This window comes from Panthera pardus, unplaced genomic scaffold, assembly GCF_024362965.1.
Source record: "Panthera pardus isolate Hobbes unplaced genomic scaffold, ASM2436296v1 HiC_scaffold_27, whole genome shotgun sequence".
Lineage (NCBI taxonomy): Eukaryota > Metazoa > Chordata > Mammalia > Carnivora > Felidae > Panthera > Panthera pardus.
In genome coordinates this window covers 10,346,381-10,369,144 of record NW_026526843.1, presented here as the reverse complement: position 1 = coordinate 10,369,144, position 22,764 = coordinate 10,346,381, and the positions used below count along the sequence as shown (strand labels likewise).

Below are 22,764 nucleotides of genomic sequence, written 5' to 3'. Positions count from 1 at the left end.
TTTAATGATTCCTACTTGGAGTTTCTCTGCCCTCGCTAAGGCACCTACCTTATTCACAGTCACAGGAACTAAAACCACTACATTGGCAGCAAGCGGAAAATTACAGTGAATTTACACATGAGTTCAGCGCCGCCATTTTTATGCAAACTAAACAGCATTATAAGCTAGAGCAAATTCCACCAGAAATTGCAGGTTCTTCAGATTTGAGGGTGAAGCAGGCCTGGAAAAGTCCTATTTCAGCTCCAGCCCCAGTCCCAGGCAGCTGCAAACCCAAACCTGCCGGGGCTGAGGAGACTTTGCCCTTTTTTAAAAAACCCTCAGTAGACGTTATACAATTCCTCTCGGGCCCCGTTTTCATCATCTAACGATGATCACTGCCAGGACCACCCCACCTCCCCCGCCCTCCCAAACCTACACAGCAGTTTCAATCCATTTTCTCCCAACTTCATAGACATAGAAGTCACGTAGGCCTTATTTGAAAGTGATCAGAGAGATAATGCATGGGGAAAGCTCTTAGTAAAACCGAAAATGCCACTCACGTGTAGGGAATTCATAAAAATATGACGGACCTCAGAAATTGTGTTATGCTTGTCCCTGCCTTTTGTTCTCTGGAATGCTATTAACTGCCAGAGAAGAAAGGTGAAGACCATTCAGAAGTGGGGAAGTACTAGTTTATTTTTGTTTTAAGTTAATAAGTGGCCACTGTTAACCAAGGCGAACAATGTATGTTGGCAGTGCAGGAGACATCCTGCTTCACTGACCCTCTGCCTTTCCTTTTTCCTCTTCCTCCTTTCGCATTGGTAGAATGGTCTGAAAACTGGCATAAAAGGTAACTCTTCTTATTTACTCTACCGTCGTGTCTTGGTTGCATGAAAAACCAACCAGACAAATATTAAAGGTCGTAAATTGCAGTGTGTGTATGTACTTGACAATTTCTGTAATGCAAATAAATCTGTACATTATAAGGTTCGGGTCTGTTGTAGAGACTGAGCGAAGACTAACTTACAATGGAAGGTGAGGGTAAGGGTGAATCAGAATGAGCTAGACTTTAGCAAGGTGTACTCGCTCTTTTTTTTTTTTTTTAAATGTTTATTCATTTTTTGACAGAGAGCGAGCACAAGTTGGGGAAGGGCAGAGAGAGAGAGAGAGAGAGGGAGACACAGAATCTGAAACAGGCTCCAGGCTCTGAGCTGTCAGCACAGAGCCCCACATGGGGCTCGAACCCACGAAGGGTTCATGGTGAGATCATGACCTGAGCCACCCAGGCGCCCTGCGGTGTACTCCCTTTCTGTTTACAATTTGCAAAATGCATATTATGGAAAATTTAGTGCTCTTCTCAGTAGGCTGTGTCAGACCCTGTATATTACAGTTGCAAACAAAGAAGTCAGTCCCTGAATCAAAATGTATATAGCTCCCATTCTGATAAAGGTATTGTTTACCGTCTTCCAGGAACTGTTGGGTCTTATAATGCCCTGTCTTTGGGCAAGTGGGTAAGTGGCTATGCTGCCTAGCACGGATACTGACTGACTTTTTCCAGATTGCCATGGGTAGAGATTCTGTTAGCCCATGCCAGGGTAGATTTCCAGAAGTTGCCCTTTTTATATACAGCTTAAATCTCTCCTACTTCAATTTATCCCAATACTTTTTGATTGATTCCCTACAGAGTTTGAAAGCAGTATCCCACTAAATAATTATTTAATAAGCTGAAATGAAAATAATGAGTCAAGAGGTCTTACTTATACTTTGGGGTGATCTTTACTTTAAAAAAAATTTTTTAGTGTTTATTTTTGAGAGAGAGACAGAGAGACAGAGCATGAGCAGGGGAGGGACACAGAGACAGAATCTAAAGCAGACTCCAGGCCCTGAGCTGTCAGCACAGAGCCCAACGCGTGGCTCGATCCCATGAACCGCGAGATCATGACCTGAGCTGAAGTGAGATGCTTAGCCGACTGAGCCACATAGGGGCCCCGATTTTTACTTTTTTAATTGAAAAAAAATAATAATTTTCCCTATAATATCAATATAAGATACAAAAATTCAGATTGAAATGCATCCTTTGGGTGACATTTGGAGAACTTTGCAAGGTCTAAGTAATCTTGCTTTAAAATGATTATTTTGGGGTCAAGGATAGGAAGGGGAATCTTTGTGCCTACCTACTTTGAGTGCTGGGTGTTGTATTATGTAAGTGACGAATCACTAAATTATGCTCTTGAAACCAGTATTACACTTTATGTTAACTAACTAGAATGCAAATAAAAATTTGAGACAAAAAAATATAATGGAAATACATACGTGGATATTGGTTCCTGTCTTTTTTTTGACTTAAATATATGGTTGTCTCAAACACAATAATATAGTACCATCAAAGGAGACTATCCCCAATTTGTATAAGAAAATGTATTACCCTTATTTAAGATAAGAAGCCAGGAGCCAGTAGCGGCCTGGCAGTTCGACTGGGGAGCGGTGGGGGCTGCTGGGAAAGATGGTGCCGGAGGGCGTGGCCCACATCGCCAAGGCATCGTGCAGGTGCAGCTTCCGGCATATCGAAAGTGGCTCCCTGGCCTGAGAACATTACCAGGATCACCCAGCTCGCTGTTGCAGTTCTTGCCTTTCCTTAGTGTACTTTTCACCACTTGGCTACGTTGCAATTGGTCCATTCCTCCCGGAGGATAAAAACGACGGAAGGATAGCTTGATTAATCTTAAAATACAAAAGGAAAATCCCAAAGTGGTGAATGAAATAAACATTGAAGATTTGTGTCCTACTAAAGCAGCTTACCATAGGCGATGGCGTTCTAAACCTTTCCTGCCTGTGATGGTTCACATAAGAAACAATGAAGTGACAGGAGGTAATGTGGGTCCGCTGATACTGAAGAAGAAAAAAGTATAAGAGGAATGAATTAGGATTGGATTCAGTTGTGCGCTGTTGTAAAGTCTTCTAACAGTAATATTTTTTTCATTCTTTGTACATAGAAGATCTTTGAAATGGTGGTCTTAATCATTGCTCTTGGTTGAGTATTTCTGCCAATTTATCTTGTGCTTCTGTTCGATACTTTGTATATTCAAACAGTCATTTATATAGAAATTAAATTGTACAATCCTTTCGTTCTTACTTCAGTGTATCTTCCTAAATAAAACCACCACTCTTGGTTTTAATTAACTGAGAAAAATCTAAGTTTTTGGCAGTGGGTCCAAAGCGATTCCTTTGAATATCAATATTTTTAATAGCATCTATCCGTGAAATTTTTCTCCCTACACTGTTAAATGTATTCTTTTTCAGTCCTCTTCTGTTTTGACCATTTGAAGTGATTTTTCCTCTTTGACCTTCCACACTCCTTTCTTTTCCAATCAATAAGAAAAACATTGTTCTAAAGAATTACTTGAGTTTGCAAAGAGATAAACGCTTTGCTTTATAAAGATTGTGTCTGAGAACTAGGAATATCCCAGTTTCAAAAAAGACATGAACTAGATATAGAAAGTTCCAAAAAGGAGCCGTTATGTACCTTACAAAAGATTTGTTTACTTTACAGAAGGCCTGTGTTTGTGTGTGTTCCCGGGTGTGTTTTGTATGTGTATCTTCTTCAACTCTTTGACTCAGTGACGTGGGATGGGGTGGCAAGAATACTTATACTAAACTCATGAGCTGCTGCATTTGAAGGTCAATTAAAAGTAAACATACAAAATGATAAATCGTTCAGTGTTCAAAACAGTATACATTTTTCTCTTTATAACAGTGTAAGCCAATAAAACCTGAAATGCAAAAGGTTTGCAAAATAAACTTCCTGGAGAATCTTTAAAAAAAAAAAAAAAAACACCCAACAGAGTAAAGCCTCAGTGAAAGAAAAGGGTGAGGTAAAATGGAGCTCAACCTTAGAACTTCTAGATTCAGCAAATCTACTTCTAAAAAACGTAGAAGCGGCATTAGAGACATATCGTGTGAAATGGGACTTTTTGACGGTAGGCTCTGAGAAATCACAAAGGATGTCTTTCCTGTAAAGCCAAAGAAGTAACAACTTCTCTTTGTAGAAGTCGTTGGTCATCATTTAAGACAGCCATTCTGTTTCTCTATACTTACAAGTAATTATTTTGTGTTTAGAAGTGATTTGCCCTCTGCTTTGGACTCTCTGATACGAAATTGACAAGATTGCCCTCAGTCATTGTATGATAAATATTCCCGTCTGACCTGTTCTAAGTGAGTGCGTTGCTTTGATGGTGATGGTTGAGATTCTATGGAAGAAAGAAAAATGGCAGGAAAAATACTGTTTCTCTGGAATTTAGAAAAATTTAAACATTTTCGAATCGCCGTGTTGGCCTCAGAACTGCTGTCTCAAGCAGCACTCGTACTAATCTTCACTAAGTCAGCGACTAAGCCTAGTGGACTTTGAGTAGCCTAACAAGGTTTTTTCCCCTCTTTAGTACTTGGTCTCTCTAGATTGTAATGAAGCGTGCCTAGGCAAGAATTCTGAGCTCTATAGAAGCATGGAGAAATGTGATAAGAAACTGACTTTTCCCCCCCTTTCTCTTGGTCAGTGTGCTGGAGAAGAGAAAAGAGTTGGTACACGCACAGTGTTTGTTGGCAATCATCCAGTTTCAGAAACAGAAGCTTACATTGCACAGAGATTTTGTGATAATAGAATAGTCTCATCTAAGGTAAGTTGTTTTTTTAATTCAATAGATATATATAGTGATTCATATAGTGAGCCAGATCATGCACTTACTTATGCCTCCAAGGAAGCCGGTGTATGTATTTATATACGCATACGTGGATGTGCACTTAAACACCGTCTAGCAACCACCCAAAGGCTGGTTTTGTTTGGGGTTTTTTTAAAGCATCATTTTGTCTTGTTACAGCTGACATATTATTCACTAGCCTTCCATTATTATCCATAGTGCCTGTTGATTCTGCATATTAAAACTTTAAGCCTTAAAGGGTGCTAAAAGTGGGAATTATTTACTTGCCCAAAGCTTCCTGAATTGCTCTTAAAGTGGATGGAAGAGGCTATAAATAATTTACGTTCTTTTGGAGGGTGCTATCCTGGAATAACATTTATATCTCTCTGTTCCACTGCCAAGCTCCTCGAGTACGCTCCTGGGTCCTAAAGGGTATGTTCTGCTCAGCACATTGCTGGAACAGTTAAGAGTTCAATCACTGTAGCTATGTCACCATTTGAATAATCATCTTCCTTCAGCATCGTGTAGGGCTAAGAGCTGTGACCCGCAAGTCTTAAAGACATGTTTAAATTCCGGCCTGACCATTTACTAGCTGTGTGACCTTGGCCAAATTAATCTCTTGAGTCTAAATGTCCTCATCCGTGAAATGGAGCTAATGCTCCATATGTGAAAGCCCCCTTTATACTTCCTAGTACGCAGTTGTCCTCATTCTACTAATATTAGTTCGCTAATCTTGACCTTGGGCACCAGGTTAGGTACTAGGTGCTAGATGGCAGAGAATTGATAGATTCACAGTTGAGAATCTTCCCTACTTCTTTGTGTAGCCTGGCAAGGCAGTTCTAAAATGTTAGTGACAGTTGGATCGCTGCAAGTTTGCCAACACCTAGGACCTGAAACAAAATTATGCCCTTTCTTTAAAAAGGTAACATTTAGGGGCGCCTGGGTGGCTCAGTCGGTTGAGCTCAGGTCGTGATCTCGCAGTTCGTGGGTTCGAGCCCCACGTGGGGCTTCTGCGCTGACCGAACAGAGCCTGCTTGGGACATCCTCTGTTTCCCTCTCTTTCTGCTCCTTCCTTGCTCACGCACACGTGCTCGCTCGCTCTTTCTCAAAAATGGATAAACGTTTAAAAAAAATGAACATTTAGTTTTCAAATACACGTGATTTTTCTTTACGTGGTGATGCAGTACAGATTATGCTTTTTTTTTTTTTTTTAAGTTTACATATTTATTTTGAGGCGGAGAGAGGGAGAGAGAGAAGCCCAAGGAGGCTCCACGCCATCAGCCCAGAGCCCGACACGGGGCTCAAACTCATGAACCGTGAGATCATGCATGACCTGAGCTGTGAGCAAGAGACACTTAACCGACGGCCACCCAGGTGCCCCCGTAGTATTATACTTAGATTATACTTACATAGGGGATTAACATGTAAAATGTGTACAGAATGAGTGAAAACTGTGTTGGCCTAATGAGCCTGTATCTACTAGCCTATAGAACATTCTGAGTATATTTGGATAAAATGTCTTTCCTGTTCATCTTTAACCTTAGGGCAGAAAATTTATCCTCAGCCAGAAGTTTTCATACCTGCGCAGGATAGGGAACAGTCCTTTGACTGAAAATTGTGTCTCACCCTATAGTATCCAAGATAACAGTAGTAGTCCTTTGACTCAGACTCCTAGGCTTCTAAAACTGAAAGATCCTGAGAGATTATCTGTTCACCTTGCTGACTTTACAGACAAAGAAAACAAATGCAGAGAAATTAAGTTAGTGCCATGGTCACCAAGCAGAGTTAGGCGAAAGGCAGGAGCAGACCTGCTTTGTAAGGACTGGTCGCTGTGAGTGAAGAGCCCTTTTCACATCATTGTACCACGGGGGCTCCTTTCTCAGTTTTCTCTCTTATTGTTTTTTTGTTTTTTTTTTTTTATAAATTTTTTTAATGTTTGTATTTATTTTTGAGACAGAGAGAGACAGAGTATGAGCGGGGAGGGGCAGAGAGAGAGGGAGACACAGAATCCAAAACAGGCCCTGGGCTCTAGGCTCTGAGCCGTCAGCACAGAGCCGGACGCGCGGGGCTCGACCTCGCCAACTGCGAGATCATGACCTGAGCCAAAGTTGGACGCTCGACCGACTGAGCCACCCAGGTGCCCCATCTATTTTTTCTCTCTTATTACGCATCAAGTAAAATATGAAATAGTTTCTAGGAAATTATCTTTCATAGTGTTTAATGTGGAAGATGCTAATGTAACACACTGATGGTAAAGTCACCTTCATTAAACGAGCAATAACCATTTTGGTGTAGTATACTTGTGATTTCACATTCTAAAAGAACTATAAGACTCCCGTCTAATTGTCAAATCTTTTTGTATTTACTATAATATTTTTCATATTTTATCTAGCTTCAGTTTTGCCAGTTGGCAAAACAATGCATTAGGATTTTTTTTTTTTTAATTTTTAACGTTTGTTTATTTTTGAAAGAGAGAGACAGATAGTAGGGGAGGGTCACAGAGAGAGGGAGACACAGAATCCAAGCAGGCTCCAGGCTCGGAGCTGTCAGCACAGATCCCGACGCGGGTCTTGAACTCACGAACCACGGGATCATGACCTGAGCCGAAGTCAGACGCTTAACCGACTGAGCCACCCAGGCACCCCAGGATATTTTTTTTAAATAGTCAAGAGCTCATGGGGCAAATAAAGATGGTTTCTGAACAGGTTTGCATATATATCTCTGTAGTGTACATATGTATTAGAAATCAGAGTAAAGAAGTGAACATTTCTGCATTGAAACACAACCCAGCTCTCTTTTCTCTGTAAATATTACGTGTTTGCAATCTTTCTAGATTGCTGATCATTATAACTGATGTGCTTTTTTTTTTTTTATAAAAGCTCCAGAGCAGAAAAAGAGGAGTTGACAGTATACTAACTTCAGAAAAAGAATGACATCTTTTTTTTATCATTTTATTCATTCATTCATTCATTCATTTTTAATTTTTTTTTTTAACGTTTATTTATTTTTGAGACAGAGAGAGACAGAGCATGAACAGGGGAGGGGCAGAGAGAGAGGGAGACAAAGAATCTGAAACAGGCTCCAGGCTCTGAGCTGTCAGCACAGAGCCCGACGCGGGGCTCGAACTCACGGACCGTGAGATCATGACCTGAGCCGAAGTCGGACGCTTAACCGACCAAGCCACCCAGGCGCCCCCATTCATTCATTTTTAATTGACATCCAAGTTAGTTAGCATACAGTGCAATAATGATTTCAGGAGTAGATTCCACTGATTCATCCCCTACGTATAACACCCAGTGCTCATCCCAACAAGTGTCTTCCTTAATGTCCCTTCCCCATTTAGCCCATCCCCCCACCCACAGCCCCTCCAGGAACCCTCAGTTTGTTCTCCATATTTATGAGTCTCTTCTGTTTTGTCCCCCTCCCTGTTTGGATATGATTTTTTGCTTCCCTTCCCTTATGTTCCTCTGTTTTGTATCTTAAATTTCACATATGAGTGAGGTCGCATGATACTTGTCTTCTGACTGACTTATTTCGCTTAGTATAATACCCTCTAGTTCCGTCCATGTTGTTGCAGACGGCAAGATTTCATTCTTTTTCAATCACAAAGGTTTAGAAGATTAAGATTTCATTCCTAATACAATGAATAATTATAAGAGAATAGCTTACGGTGTAGTGGTGAAGAACTTCGTCCTTATAGACAGAAGGCCTGGGTTTGAAGTTAAAGGAAGTCATCGAACTTTTCTGTGTCTCAGTTTTCTTATCTATCAAATGGAGATATTAACGGTAGTTACCGCAGAGGATTGTGGCGAGGATGAGAGAAAGGAATCCACAGAAAGCCCTTAAGCCCCGCGCTTGGCCTATGGTAACTCAGTAACTCAGTCTCCATAACTCAGACTCAGTAGATGGTAGCCGGTATTGTTATTCATGTTTCTGTGATGAGTATTACTGCATTCCCGAGAAGTACTAGTGATTTCCTCACTCTCACGGGTTTTGCTTGTGTGGCGTGCTCTCTCGTTAGAAGAGGCCTTTCGGTCCATTCTGGAGAGAACACTATTTTCACAATGTGAACTTTTCCTTCTTCACGTGCCTTTTGGCTGCTTATATGTTTCACCAGAATCTTTTAGTTGAAGAAATGTACAATTTGTAGAATACATTACCTGCCTTCCAGCTTTGTAGCAAGCGTTGATTTCCTTCTTGAACCTTTCGGTAGTAAGAATAACTTTGTCCTAATGGGTGCTTTTTGTTTGTTAACAAATGACATCAGTAATGTCAGTGTAACACCGGGAATAAGTCTTATTAACGCAGGAACACTGAAGAGAAACTTTGACCTGCTTTAAATTTTTTACGAATAAAGTTAGTGTTCCTTTCTTCTTCGGGGAACACAATACTTTTCTTTAGAAAAACCTGTTCTCTGCAGCCTTCCTACTTGATTTTAATACAATCAGCAAGAACCTTTGGGAATCACCAGAATTTTGTAGCTGGGACGAAATTTGGAAATCCCCTTCTGTAGCAAAAGGAGCATTGATTGCATCCTGCTAGGATCTTTAGAATCTTTAGTTTTCACTATATTTTTCCATCATACTTTTTTTTTTTTTTTTTTCCTTTAAAAACCCTGAGCTTTGATCTTGGAGGCACTTCAGTGGGTTAAGAATCAGTGAGCTCGGGGTGCCTGGATGGCTTAGTTGGTTAAGTGTCAGACTCTTGGTTTTGGCTCAGGTCACGATCTCACGGTTTTGGGAGTTCGAGCCCCGCGTCGGGCTCTATGCTGGCAGTGTGGAGCTTGCTTGGAATTATTTCTCTCTCTCTCTCTCTCTCTCTCTCTGCCCCTCCCCCACTCGCACTGCCTCTGTCTCTCTCAAAAATTAAAAAATTTAAAAAATCATTGAGCCCTTTGTAGGCTAAATGGCTGATGGGCATTAAGGAGGGCGCTTATTGGGATGAGCGCTGGGTGTCAAATGTAGGTGATGAATCACTGGGTTCTACTCCCGAAACCAAAACTATACTGTATGTTAACGAACTTGAATTTAAATAAATACATTTTTTTTTTAAAAAAGAAAGAAAGGAAAAAAAAGAATCAGTGAGCTCCACGTAACTCTTTGAAGGCATGCCCAAGGTTAAATTTAGAACTCCTGTGTGAAAGACTCTTGGATTAAAGTTTCAAGCCTAAAATTACACTAGCATTCTCCCTTATTTTAAAACTCAGAATCAGTAGAATTTATTAGACATCTCTTTGAATCTTTTCAGACTCCCTGGACAGTGCCTTTTTAGCTAAAGTTATTAAATCCTGGGGCACCTGGGTGGCTCAGTCGGTGAAGCGTCCGACTTCGGCTCAGGTCATGATCTCACGGTCCGTGAGTTCGAGCCCGGCGTCAGGCTCTGTGCTGACAGCTCAGAGCCTGGAGCCTGCTTCAGATTCTGTGTCTCCCTCTCTGTTCCTCCCCTGCTCGCACTCTCTCTCTCTCTCTCTCTCTCTCTCAAAAATAAAGATTAAAACAAATTTTTTAAAGAAAAAACAGAGTTCCTATGCTCTCAATACTGTTTTAAAAATAAACAATGAGGGGCGCCTGGGTGGCTTAGTCAGTTAAGTGTCTGACTTCAGCTCAGGTCATGATCTTACGGTTCATGGATTCAAGCCCTACGTCAGGCTTTGTGCTGACCATGCACAGCCTGTTTGGGATTATCTCTCCCCCCCTCCCTTCCCCTCCCCCATTTGCGCGCGCGCGCGCGCGCGCGCTCTCTCTCTCTCTCTCTCTCTCAGAGTGAATAAATAAACCAAAAAATTAAATAAATAAAGTGAAAGCGCTCTATGCCTCAGGGTTATGTGTATACCTCGGCTGTCATGGAGGTTGGGAGGTACTGATAGGGACAGAGTTTACATTGGTGACAATGGTCCAGACTCCAGTCGTTAGCTGAGCCAGAGCAATTAATTTGTTCATTCATTCATTCATTCATTCAGCTAATTTATTTAGTGTCTACCTTGTGTCTGTAGGTGTCGGGGGAAAAAGTAATAAAAAGACAAATGAACAGCCTGTCCTTATAGAACTCATTGCCTACTGAGGGAGAAACTTTAATAATAAATGCACGCATATATACTTATTCATTGTAACGAGTTTTTATCGAGGAAGTATAGGATGATATGAGAGCACCTAACGAGGAGCCTAATGTAGATCAGGTCAGGGAAGGCTGAGGTTGGAGACTAGATGGCCCAGTTGTAACGCTCAAAGTGAAAACTTCACTTCTCCTGTATGCCTCTAAGTGTATGCTTCTTTGTATGTGTGAGGTTTGGGTTTTAAATGTGCTTTCAAAGTGTCTTGATAATCTGACCCCTATGAGTCATTATTAGGGTTTTTCAAGTTTCCTTTCTAATCATACTCTTTTTATTTTTACTCCCATACAGTATACACTTTGGAACTTCCTCCCAAAGAATCTGTTTGAACAGTTTAGAAGAATTGCAAATTTCTATTTTCTCATCATTTTCCTTGTACAGGTAAGAGCTCCTCTCTTAGAAACTTAATCACTTCAAACAGATTCTCAATCCATTTGTAATTTTCAAATGTCCCGTGACCAAAAGATGTTTCAGGGTTTGTTTTAATAAGATACTTTAGGGGCTCCTGGGTGGCTCCGTCTATTAAGGATCTGACTCTTGATGTCAGTGCAGGTCATGGGATCGAGCCCCACGTCAGGTGTTGTGCCTGCTTGGGATTCTTTCTCTCTACCTCTCTCTCTGCCCCTCCCCTACTCACGCTCTCTGACTCTCAAATAAATAAATTTAAAACTAAGACTTTTTAAAATACTGATATTACATTTCAAGATTAATATGATTTTATATATTTCTAAAGTAGCATTTTTACTTAGAAAACCTGTTAAAAAAAAAAAAGAAAGAAAACCTGTTGAGAATTTGTTACTTTCTTTAAAAGCTTTCATTGATTTCCTATCTTTGTTCATCCTAGAAGGACATATATTGTGTGCCGTTAATTTCAGTGCCATATACCAAAATCAAAACTGTTCAAATTAATAGTTTTACTTTGTTGAGCACCAGCTTCAGCTTAATTGGAAGTTTATCCTTTTTTCTTTGTGATTATCAGGTTTGCTCTTCCTCATTCATTTACTTTTAAGTATGAAAGCCTGGCAGACTTGATCTTCTCTGTGTTCCTGCTAATGTTTTATGTTTAAAATTTTAGACCTCTTACGTTGCATTCTCCATCTTTAAGTCTATGAGCTGTCAAAAGTTTTCCCTCGCCAAGATTACCCCCAGGAAATTTTATTACAGTAAGGGAATTTTTTTTTCCTCATTTCATTTTTCAAACGAAGCAGAAACATCCCAGTGAAATCGCTCAAATGCCTTGTTAATGGAAAATGCTTCTGTTTATCCACTTTGAGGCTTTGAGTAAATGGTACTGTAATTTAATTTAGCTCTGCTACTTAAAACTAATCTGGGTTATGCTATGGGAAAGAGCTAATTTCAGCCTTAAATGATGGGGCATTTGAAAAGGAGCTCCTTTAGATCCACAGTAAGATATCTTCCAGGACAGCATGAAATCAACGGCAGAAAAAGCTTGAAGAATCCTTCCACGTGGTGCACAGCACAGTTCTGTTGGATTCGGTGGATGCGTACCAAGCACCTACCGTGCGCCTCGCAGTGATTCTAGCAAATAGATGCAAATCAAGATAGGACTTTTCTATCCTTAAGGAATTTTCGTTACAGCCAAGAAGACAGTCCTGTATTCCTCTAATTTAATGCAGTACAAGTCATAAAAGTAGCCTGGGCAACATCTTACAGGGATACGTTGGAAGTTAATATGTCTTTCTGACCAAAAGGAGCTTAAGAAGGCTTCAGTGCGTGGATGATATCTGAACTAAGCCTTGAAAGACCAGAGCGAGTTTACCTGGTGAAGAATGCCAGACTGGTATCTCAGGGTGGGCCTGAGGGCACAGAGCCGCATGAAAGCCTATGGCTCTGACGCAGGGTATGTGGCAGAGACAACCCCGTGGTGGGGATCAGAGATGAGATTGGGGGGCAGATTAGAGATGGTGGGGGGCAGAATGAACTCCTGGTCCTCTGTCCCTCAGATCTAGTTGGCTTTCAGTATTCCTTTGTTTCGGTGAATGACGACAGCATCTACCCAGCCATGTTAACCAGAAACTTGGAAGATCTCTTTAATCGCCCCTGACAAGAAATTCTTCGTTAATCCCTAAATACCTCTGGAGGTTCGTTCCACGTGTACCTTCGGCCACCCTTATCCAGGCCAACATCTTTTACTTGGATTATGGCAGCAGCCTGCTAAGTGGATTCCTTGCCTTCTCTCCTGTTCCCTTCCGTTCCGCTTGCCTCAAATGAGGGAGAATGATCTCTCCAAAATGTAGTTCTGTTCACGGGACCTCTCCTTGCCTAAAAGCTTCCGTTATTTCCCAGTGTGGGGTAAAGCATGAACTCTAGCCTAGAGGGCCCCTCCTGGTCTTGCCTCTGTCTCCCTCTGCAGCGGCCATCTCACACCACACTCTTGCCGCTGGCTTCCTTACACTCCCTCCGACCACGGAGCCTTTGCATATGCTGTTCACTGTGCCTGAAAGCCCATCCTTCATCTAGTTCGTTTCCGCTTACTCTTTAGGTCTCAGCGTCTCGCTTGTTTCAACGTCTGGTTTTCCTGTCAGCTGCCACCTTTAGGAGGGCAGGGACTGTTCTCTATCTTATTAAAAGCGACATCTGTATGTAGAGCGTAGCCCCTTAGAGCCCAGGGGCTGAAAGAAGGGTGCTCAGCAAATGGATGGTGAATGATTGGTTGTATTTCACTGAAGGAGTTAATCTAAGGTGGACTGAAAGCGAAGCCTGAATTTAGAACTGTTATCTTCAACTAACTGCTATGCGGATTGCTTTTGTTTTGATGAGCGTTAATACTCACCCTGCTGCCGGAATGTGTCTTGTCTGTCCTTTTTGCCTGAAATGGATGCAGCAGGTACGTCCCGCGTGCACGCAAATGGCCTGTTTTCATTTCACGTCCAACTGAATTTCTTTCCCTAGGTCACGGTAGACACGCCAACGAGCCCCGTTACCAGTGGACTTCCGCTTTTCTTTGTTATAACTGTTACAGCCATCAAGCAGGTAAATTTCTCATTCACAATTACGCGTGCATTTCACTCCTGTCTGGTGTGCATTTTCTTGTCAAAGTTCCTTTTTCATATTTATCTGGAGTGGGCAGTATCCTTGATGGATTCAGTTTATATTTGGTCCCTGTCGAAACCATGAAAATGACCGGAAGGTACGTCTTTAATTTCGTTTGCCCATTTGCTCCTGAGTATTCGTGTGGGGGGTTGTAACCCGAAAAGAAAGTCGGGAGAAGGTACAGCTCAGTCAGGAAATGAGAGACGAATTTTTCCAGTGTGGTATATCTTTATCCGAAAAATTCCCATTCTAGTGAATTTTTTGCTGTCGTCGCCTAAAGCAGAGAACTCGATAACACAAATGTTTTATATGTGTTGTGTTCCCCGATGCTGCCGAAGTGGGTGGTGGGAGAGGAGACTTTTATTCTTGTTTGTCATCAAAGCCGACGATTGCCATGGTTTCTGATGCTGATGTCTTTGAAGTATTTTGAGCATTTTGTACGATTGTCCCTTTGAAAACTTCCACATGAAATTGAAAGTGGAAATGGGAAACTGGAGGTGAAGAGTGGGGCGGCAGTGTTTATCAGGCCCTGGGACAGTCCGTAGGACCTGGCTAATTGCAAACATACTTCTAGACAGTACTTATCAAAGAGCTCTAAAACTTACCCTAAAGAACTTCAGAAATGAAGGTCTGCTTAATGGTATTTGGAACAAGGTTACCGGTCCTCTTAGGGGTTATCTGGCCTTTTATCTTCCCTACCAGGAACCGCAAGAATATTTTATCAAGTGTTTGGTTGCTAAATAAAGACATTTGGAATGTTCTTTCCCTTAGGCTGTTAGGATTATTTTCTTTAACATCACAGAATTGCCAGTTCCAAGAATAGCTTGCACGGTTTACAAAAGCTCTTACTGATTCATTTTACTCCCTATACTAGTTCACGTTGGGGCCTTTCTTTCCTCACTGACATCACAGAAGGTACCGTCGGAAGTGATAGCCTAGCATTGTCATAAAGAGGGACAGAACAGGAATGAATATAGCGCTGGGGAAAAAAGGGAAGGCGATCAAGAGATTTTTTTTTTTTTTCAAACAGTTATATTTGAAAAGGTACAGACATTATTATAAAGAAAAAAAGGAGGAGAGGTCATGCTCCAACAAATGCACATCCTCTTTCCTTAGTTCTTTTGGCTTAAATTTACTTCATACAAAAACCCAACGAAAAATGAGCCGTTAGACCTTTCCCTGATTACTTTTAACTCTAAAAGATGAACACCAATTTATAGTTTCCTTTACCACCAAGTCAGTGGAGAGGTTTAACTGTTGAAGTTCAAACCTTATCATAGATTCTCTGCCAAAATAATCCGATCTTGCCTTTTCTATTCTCTATCCCTGGGAAAGAATTCTATTTCCTCAGAGATGGTCACTCCCAACAATCTACTGTAGAGGGATATATTTAAGCGGTTAGGTCTGTAAGAAAATAAAACCCAGGGGGGAAAGATTGTCAAATTAAAAAGTAAGGAAATTGGGGCACCTGGGTGGCTCAGTTGGTTAAGTGTCCAGTTTTGGCTCAGGTCATGATCTCACAGTCGTGAGATCGAGCCCCGTGTCAGGCTCCAATATGAGCGTGGAGCTGGCTTGGGATTCTCTCTCTCCCTCCCTCTCTGTCCGCCCCCCCCCCCCCCACCAAATAAATAAACATTTTTTAGAAAAGGTAGAGAAATTAGCACTAACTTGAATAAGAGTAGAATCAGAAGAATAAGTCATAGTCCTTCACATATTACGGTTCTGATGCCTGCGTTTTCACGGATACTCATCTATGGAATGGCGAAACCTTTTAACACAGTAAAGCTATTTACCGAAGGGGTGTTTTGAAAGCGTATCTTAGTTTTGCTGTAAAAATATACAGTGTTGTCTCTTTAGCAGAGATTAGCAGAGATCTGAGTTGAGATTAATATTATAATCTCAACTGGTGACTCAGGGAGGGGGGTTATAGAAATTTATTAAGAATTTCTATGAGGGGCGCCTGAGTGGCTCAGTCAGTTAAGCATCTGACTTCGGCTCAGGTCATGATCACACACTCCGTGAGTTCGAGCCCCGCGTCGGGCTCTGTGCTGATAGCTCGGAGCCTGGAGCCTGCTTCAGATTCTGTGTCTCCCTCTCTCTGACCCTCCCCCCCCATTCATGCTCTGTCTCTCTCTGTGTCAAAAATAAATAAACATTAAAAAAAATTAAAAAAAAAAAAAGAATTTCTCTGTGAGCTTGACTATAGTTATTTTTATCCCCTTAGGGATATGAGGATTGGCTGAGACACAGAGCTGACAATGAAGTCAACAAAAGCACTGTTTACATTATTGAAAATGCAAAGCGAGTGAGAAAAGAGAGTGAAAAAATCAAGGTACGTTTGTAGTTCGTTCTTCTTCTTCTTCTTTTTTTTTTTTTTTTTTTTTTTTAGTCACGGTAAAAACACAGCATTTTAAAATGTACAATTTAGCAACATGTAGTACATTCACACCGTTGCGCAGCCGTCCACACTATCTGGTTCCACAACCTTTTCATCGCCCTAAAAGGTCGCCCCCATCGGCAATGCGTAGTTATGCCACATGTCCTCCCTCTCCCAGGCCCTGGCCACCACTAATCTTCATTCTGTCTCTATGGATGTATCTATATCCATGGATGGATGGATGGATGGATGGATGGATGGATGGATGGATGGATATGGATGTATTTACATTTCCTATAAATGGAATCATATGCCGTGTGGCCTTTTGTGTCTGGCTTCTCTCACTTCATGTAATGTTCTCGAGCTCTATTCTTGTTGTAGCATATATTAGTAATTCTGATTTTTATGGCTAATATTCCATCACACGGCTCTACTATCTTTTCTTTACCCGTTCGCCAGTTGATGGACATTTGGGGTTCTTTCCACCTGTTCGCTATCATGAACATTGCCGGTGTGAGCGTTCGCGGACAAGTTTTTGTTTGAACACCTGTTGTCAGTTCTCTGGGGTATTGACCTGTTGTCAATTCTCCGTCAATTCTCTACCTAGGAGTAGAATTGCCAGGCGACAGGGTAGGTCCGTGTTCAACTTTTTCGTGAACCACCAAGCTGTTTTGCACAGTAGCTGTACCGTTTTGCATCCCGCCAGCGATGTACGAGAGTTCCATGGTATTATTTTTATCACCTAATGAGACCCCTGTCAGGAAGATTTTAGACTCCCCCACATCGAAGAGTATTTTTTGTTCCCAGCAGATTTTATTTCAGTTAATAATAAACATTACTTTTGAGAGTTTTAGGTTCGCAGCAAAATTGGGCGGGAAGCACAGAGTTCACGTACACGCCGTTTTCCCACACGTGCGCCACGTCCCTCGCCATCAGTACTCCATAGCGGCATACGTGTTGCAGTCCATGAACTTACACCGGCACATCATTATCACCCGAAGCCCACAGTTTATGTTAGAGTCCGCTCTTGTTCGACATTGTGTGACCTCAGACGAATGCCTGATGACAAGTACCCACCATCGTGATATCATACAGAATCGTTTCACTGCCCTCAACATCCTTTGTGCTTTGCCTCTTTATCCCTTCATCCCTCCCACGCCAGGTCTCCGCTAGCCTTTTTACTCTCTCCGTAGTTTTGCCTTTTCCATAATATTAACACTGTTAGAATCACACACGGTATGTGTAACCTTGTCAGATTGGCTTCCTTTACTTAACGAGACGCGTTTAAGTTCACGCCCTGTCTTTTCGTGTCTCGATACGTCCTTCCTTGTTAGCACTGAATGATACGCCATTGTCTGGAGGTACCAGTTTCCCAACCATTCACCTTCTGAACGACACCTTCGTTGCTTCCGAGTCATGGCAATTATGAATCAGGCTGCTGTAAACATTTATGTGCAGGTTTTTGCATGGACCTGAGATTTTCATTTATTTGGGTAAATATCAAGGAGCGCGCCTACTGGATTTTATGGTAAAAGCATGTTTTGTAAGAAACTGCCAAGCTGTCCCCAAAGACGCTGTGCATGTTGCGTTCCCATCGGCAGTGAACGAGAGGTCCTGCTTGTCCGCATCCCGGCCAACGTTTGTCGTCAGTGTTTTGGATTTTGGCAGTTCTAATAGGTGTTTAGTGGCATCTCGTTTTTGTTTGAATTTGCATTTCCCGAATGATGTATGGTGTTCAACATGTCTTAATGTGTCCATGCCCTCTCGATATCTTCTTTCGTGAGGTTGTCTACGCAGGTCTTCTGTCCACTGTTTTATGGAGTGATCATTTTCTTATTGTTGAGTTTTAAGGTTTTTTAAAAAATATTTTGGGGCTGTCTCGGTGGCCCAGGTGGTTAAGTGCTGACTGTTGGTTTCGGCTCAGGTCATGGTTTGTGAGTTCGAGCCTCGTGTTGGGCTCCACGCTGACAGTGTAGAGCCTGCTTGGGATTCTCCCTCTCTCCCTCTCTCTCTGCCCCTCCCCTGCTCATGCTCGTGCTCTCTCTCTCTCTCTCTCCATAAATAAACTTCAAAAAAGAAAAAGAATACTCTATAGAAAAGTAAATAAAATACCCTGGATAATAGTCTTTTATCAGATATGTCTTTTACAAATATTTTATCCCAATCTCAAAGTATTATTTATTTTTTATTTCATTCTGTTATTGTGATTTAAAAAGCACATAACATTAAGTTGACCTTCTTAAGCATTTTTTTGAAGTGTAATCTCCATTTTATTTTTTTTCCAGAGAACAGTTTTTCTTCAGTCCTCAAAGACTCAGCTCCTTACATGGGTTTTGGTGGAGGTCGTGGGGCAGCACCCACGGGTCTAGATCGGGGTGGGGGTGTTTGGGCCTTCGGAGCCTCACGAGAGCGATCCCGGACTACCTTGCCGTGAATGGCAGAGCTCACACAGTAATGTAGTTGGACGTAAAGCTTGAGAAGCACATAGGCCTTAAAGACCCTTGCTTCAGAAATGTCCCTGACGGCAACGGCCTCTACTGTGTTGCACATAACGAACTTCGTAATGGCCTTGTCCTTGGGCACGCAATGAGTGCAGCGGCTTGTGGCCCTTTGCAGCGTTACCGTAATTCCTTCCTTTCTTGGTCATCTCGGAAGCAAGGACCCAAGAGAGCCATCCTAACCATTTTCTTTTTTAAGATTTTATTTTTTTAAATAATCTCTACACCCAGCGTGGGGCTTGAACTCACAGCTCTAAGATCAAGAATCACATGTTCCCTTGACTGAGCCAGCTTAACCATTTTTAAGTGCACACTTGCAATAGTGTTAAGTATATTCACGTTGTTGTACAACAAACCTCTAGAATCTTTTCACCTTGTAGCGCTAAAACTTTATAACCACTAAACACTACCCCCGGCCTCCACCCCTTGCTAAACACCTTTCTACTTTCTGTTTCTATGACTTCAACTACTTTAGAGAAAGACTTCCCTTGACTGAGTTCATACAGTATTTGTCCTTCTGGGACTGGCTTATTTGACTGGCATAATGTCTTCAAGGTTCATCCATGTTGGAGCATATGACAGAAATCCGCCCCCCCCTTTTTTAAATAACTGATAATCAATTTATTAAAAAGGTTGATTTAAGCATCTGCAATGGTGACTTGCACCTCAACTCCTGGTTCAATACTAAGACTACATAATATTCCATTTTGTGCATATATTATATTTTCTTCTTCTTCTTTTTTTTTAAATATTTATTTGTTTTAGAGAGAGAGAGAGAGAGAGAGACAGAGAGTGTGGGGAAGTGGCCAGAGAGAAAGAGAGAATCCCAAGCAGGGAGCCCATCGTGGGGCTCTGTCCCATGAACTGTGAGATCATGACCTGAGCTGAAATCAAGAGCCAGACCCTTAACCAACTGAGCCACCCAGGCGCCCCTGCATTTTCTTCCACCTCTTAGCTATGTGAATAATGCTAGGACAAACACAAGTGTACAAATACACTTGAGATCCTGCTTTGAATTATGTTCGATATATACCCAGAGCAAAATACCCAGAAGCAAAATGTCTTAATCATGTGGTAATTCTAGTTTTAATTTTTTGAGGAACCTGCGTTCTGTTTTCCATAACAGATGCATCATTTGACCTTTGCACTTAGAGCGTACAAGGGTTTCAGCGTCTCTGCCTCTCCGGCACTCGTTAATTTCTGTTCTTTTGATAGTGGCCATCCTAACGTGTGTGAAATCTCTCATTGTGGTTTCCATTTGTACTTCCCAAATGATTAGAGATGTGGAACACTCTTCATGTGCTTTTTGGCCACTTGTGTATCTTTTTTGGAGAAAGTCTATTCAAATCCTTTGCCCATTTTTTAACCAGGGTATTTGCATATTTGTTGTTGAGTTGTAGAAGTCCCTTATATTTTCTGGATGTTAGCTCTTTATCAGATACATGATTGCAAGTGTTTTCTCCCATTCCATAGGTTACCTTTTCCTTGTGTGATTGTTTCCTTTGGTGCAGTTTTTTAAGTTTGACGTATTCCCATTTCTAACGTTGTATGTCCAAGAAATCGTTGCCAAACCCAGTGTCCTGAAGCTTTTTCCTGATGTTCTTGTAGGAGTCAAAGAAGTTTAGGTCTTACATTTAGGTCTGTGATTCATTTTGAATAATTGTTGTATATGGTGTAAGGTAAGAGTCAAACCTCATTGTTTTGCATGCAGGAACAGCATTTATTGGAGAGACTGTCCTTCCCTTGCATAGTCTTGGCACCCTCGTTGAAAATCACTTGGCCGTATGTGCCAAGGTTTATTTGTGGGCTCTCTCTTCATTGGTCCATATATTTGTCTTTACACCAGTACCGTACTGTCTTAATTATTGTTGCTTTGTAGTATGTTTTGAAATCTGGGATTGTGAGGACTCCCCAAGTTTGTTTTTCCTTTTCAACAGTGTTTTGCCTACTTGGGGTCCTTTGAGATTCCATATGATTTTAGGATTTTTTTTTCCATGTCTGCAAAAAAATGTCTTGGCATATTGATATGAATTCCGTTGAGCCTGTCATTGCTTGAATAATGCAAGCATTTGAACAAGCTTAAATCTTCTAATTCATGAACATGAAATGTCTTTCCACTTATTTTTATTATCTCTGATTTCTTTTAGCAGTGCTTTGTAGCTTTCCTTGCTCAGGCCTTTAACTCTTTGGTTAAATTTATTTCTAAATATCTTCTCTTTTTTTCTTAAATTTTTATTTAAATTCCAGTTAGTTAACATACAGTGACTATTTTATCTTTTTTGATGCTATTGAAAATGAGATTGCTTTCTTAATTTCCTTTTTGGATTGGTCATTGTTAGTGTATAGAAGTACAACTGATTTTGAGTGTTGGTTTTATATCCTGCAACTTTGCTGAATTCACTTACTAATTCTAACAGGTTTTTGTATGTGGAATCTAGGGGTTTTTACGTATAATATCATGCCATCTGCAAATCAGGATAATTTTACTGCTTTTCCAATTTTTTTGCCTTTATTTCTCTCTCTCTTCCCTCCCCCCCCCCCCCCCTTTTTTTTCCATCTAATTGCTCTGGCTGGAACTTCCAGTACAATGTAGAATCGTCATACTGAGAGTGGACATCCTTGCTTTGTTCCTGATATTAGAGGAAAAGCTTTCACTCTTTCCTCACTGACTATGATGTTAGCTGTGGGCTTTTCATACATGGATTTTATTATGTCGAGGTCATTTTTTTCTCTTCTGTTTATTGAGTGTTTTTATCATGAAAGAGTGTTGAATTGTGCCAAATACTTTTTCTGCATCGATTGAAATGACCATATAGCTTTCGTCTGTTGTTGCTCTTGTATGTTACATTACACTGATTGACTTTTGTATGTATCCTTTCATTCCCAAGGATAAACCCCATTTGGTCATGGTGTACGATCATTTTAATGTGCTGTTGGATTTGGTTTGGTAGAATTTTGTTCAGGATTTTGTCATCAGTATTCATTGAGGCTATTGGTGTGTATTTTCTCTGTCTTTTCCTGATAAAACGGTATCAGTAATTCTGGCCTTATAGAATAAGTTTGGGAGTGTTCCCTCTTTGATTCTTCAGAAGAATTTGAGAAGAATTGTTTTTATTACTTGTTTCAGTGTGTGACATAGAAAGGCCCCCCCATCTTCCTCCTTTTGTTCCTCGGGCTTCTTTCTTTGCCTGGAGGCCGATCTCAGCCAGGTATAATCTTAATTAAATCAGTTTATGCTATTGTGTGAAATGCTATTTGATTCGGCCCTTTCTGGAATATTTGTGTGTGGCAAGAAATGCTTATAAAGCAAAAGTATCTAAATGTTTGATTGCTTGCCTGGGAGTGGGTAGACTATTGTCGAGTAAGAGAGTAACTTGGTGTGTACCCTCAGCGCAGTGGGAATTTTTTGAAGGGTTTTAAAGCCAGGAGTCACTTGCAAAAGAGGATAAGAGCCTGTATCAGGGTGATACTGGTAGAGATAACGATAATAAAAATAGTAGTTAACATTTATATATAACGTAAATATGCCAGGTGTTCCCTGTCACATTGTATCAACTGATTTAATGCTTGCTTTAGGGGCGCCCGGGAGGCTTAGTCAGTTGAGTGTCCAGCTCTTGATTTCAGCCCAGGCCAACGATCTCACGATTTGTGGGATCAAGCCCCGCGTTAGGCTCTGCGCTGACAGAATGGAGCCTGCTTGCGATTCTCTCTCCCTCTCTGCCCCTCCCCTGCTCGCATGCTCTTGCTTGCCCTCTGTTTAGAGATAAATAAACATTAAAAAAAAAATCCTTAACTTTATAACAGTCCTGTGAAGTAGGTACTTGTACTATTCCCTTTTACAAATGATTAAAACTGAGGCTCAGGGAGGTTAAGAAACTTGTCCATGATTAGTCAGTGGAAAGCCTGGGATTTGAAACAAGTTTGGGTGTAGAGTCCATGCTTATAACCACAACTTTGTACCACCTGCCTTGTGATTAAGATAAATGGATCTATTTGGAATATATTTTGGAGGGAGAATCATCAGGATTTAGTGATGTATTGGATGCAGGGAGGGAG

The 22,764-nt window shown here is 41.2% G+C and overlaps 1 protein-coding gene and 1 pseudogene across 14 annotated transcripts in view; both read left to right on the top strand.

Annotated features, from left to right (window-relative positions):
* Positions 1-22,764, top strand: part of ATP11C (ATPase phospholipid transporting 11C) — a 171,802-nt gene that overhangs the window by 75,722 nt on the left and 73,316 nt on the right. For all 14 annotated transcript variants that reach the window (XR_008418236.1, XR_008418232.1, XR_008418235.1 and 11 more), the window contains 4 exons: positions 4,530-4,649; positions 11,071-11,160; positions 13,693-13,773; positions 16,058-16,165. Coding sequence is in view for 5 of the 14 variants with exons in the window: in XM_019421542.2 (XP_019277087.1) it covers positions 4,530-4,649; positions 11,071-11,160; positions 13,693-13,773; positions 16,058-16,165 (399 nt within the window). In the remaining 9 variants the exon portion in view is untranslated. The remainder of the gene's footprint in view (positions 1-4,529; positions 4,650-11,070; positions 11,161-13,692; positions 13,774-16,057; positions 16,166-22,764) is intronic.
* On the top strand, positions 1,008-2,889 carry LOC109250418 (CDGSH iron-sulfur domain-containing protein 2-like; annotated as a pseudogene).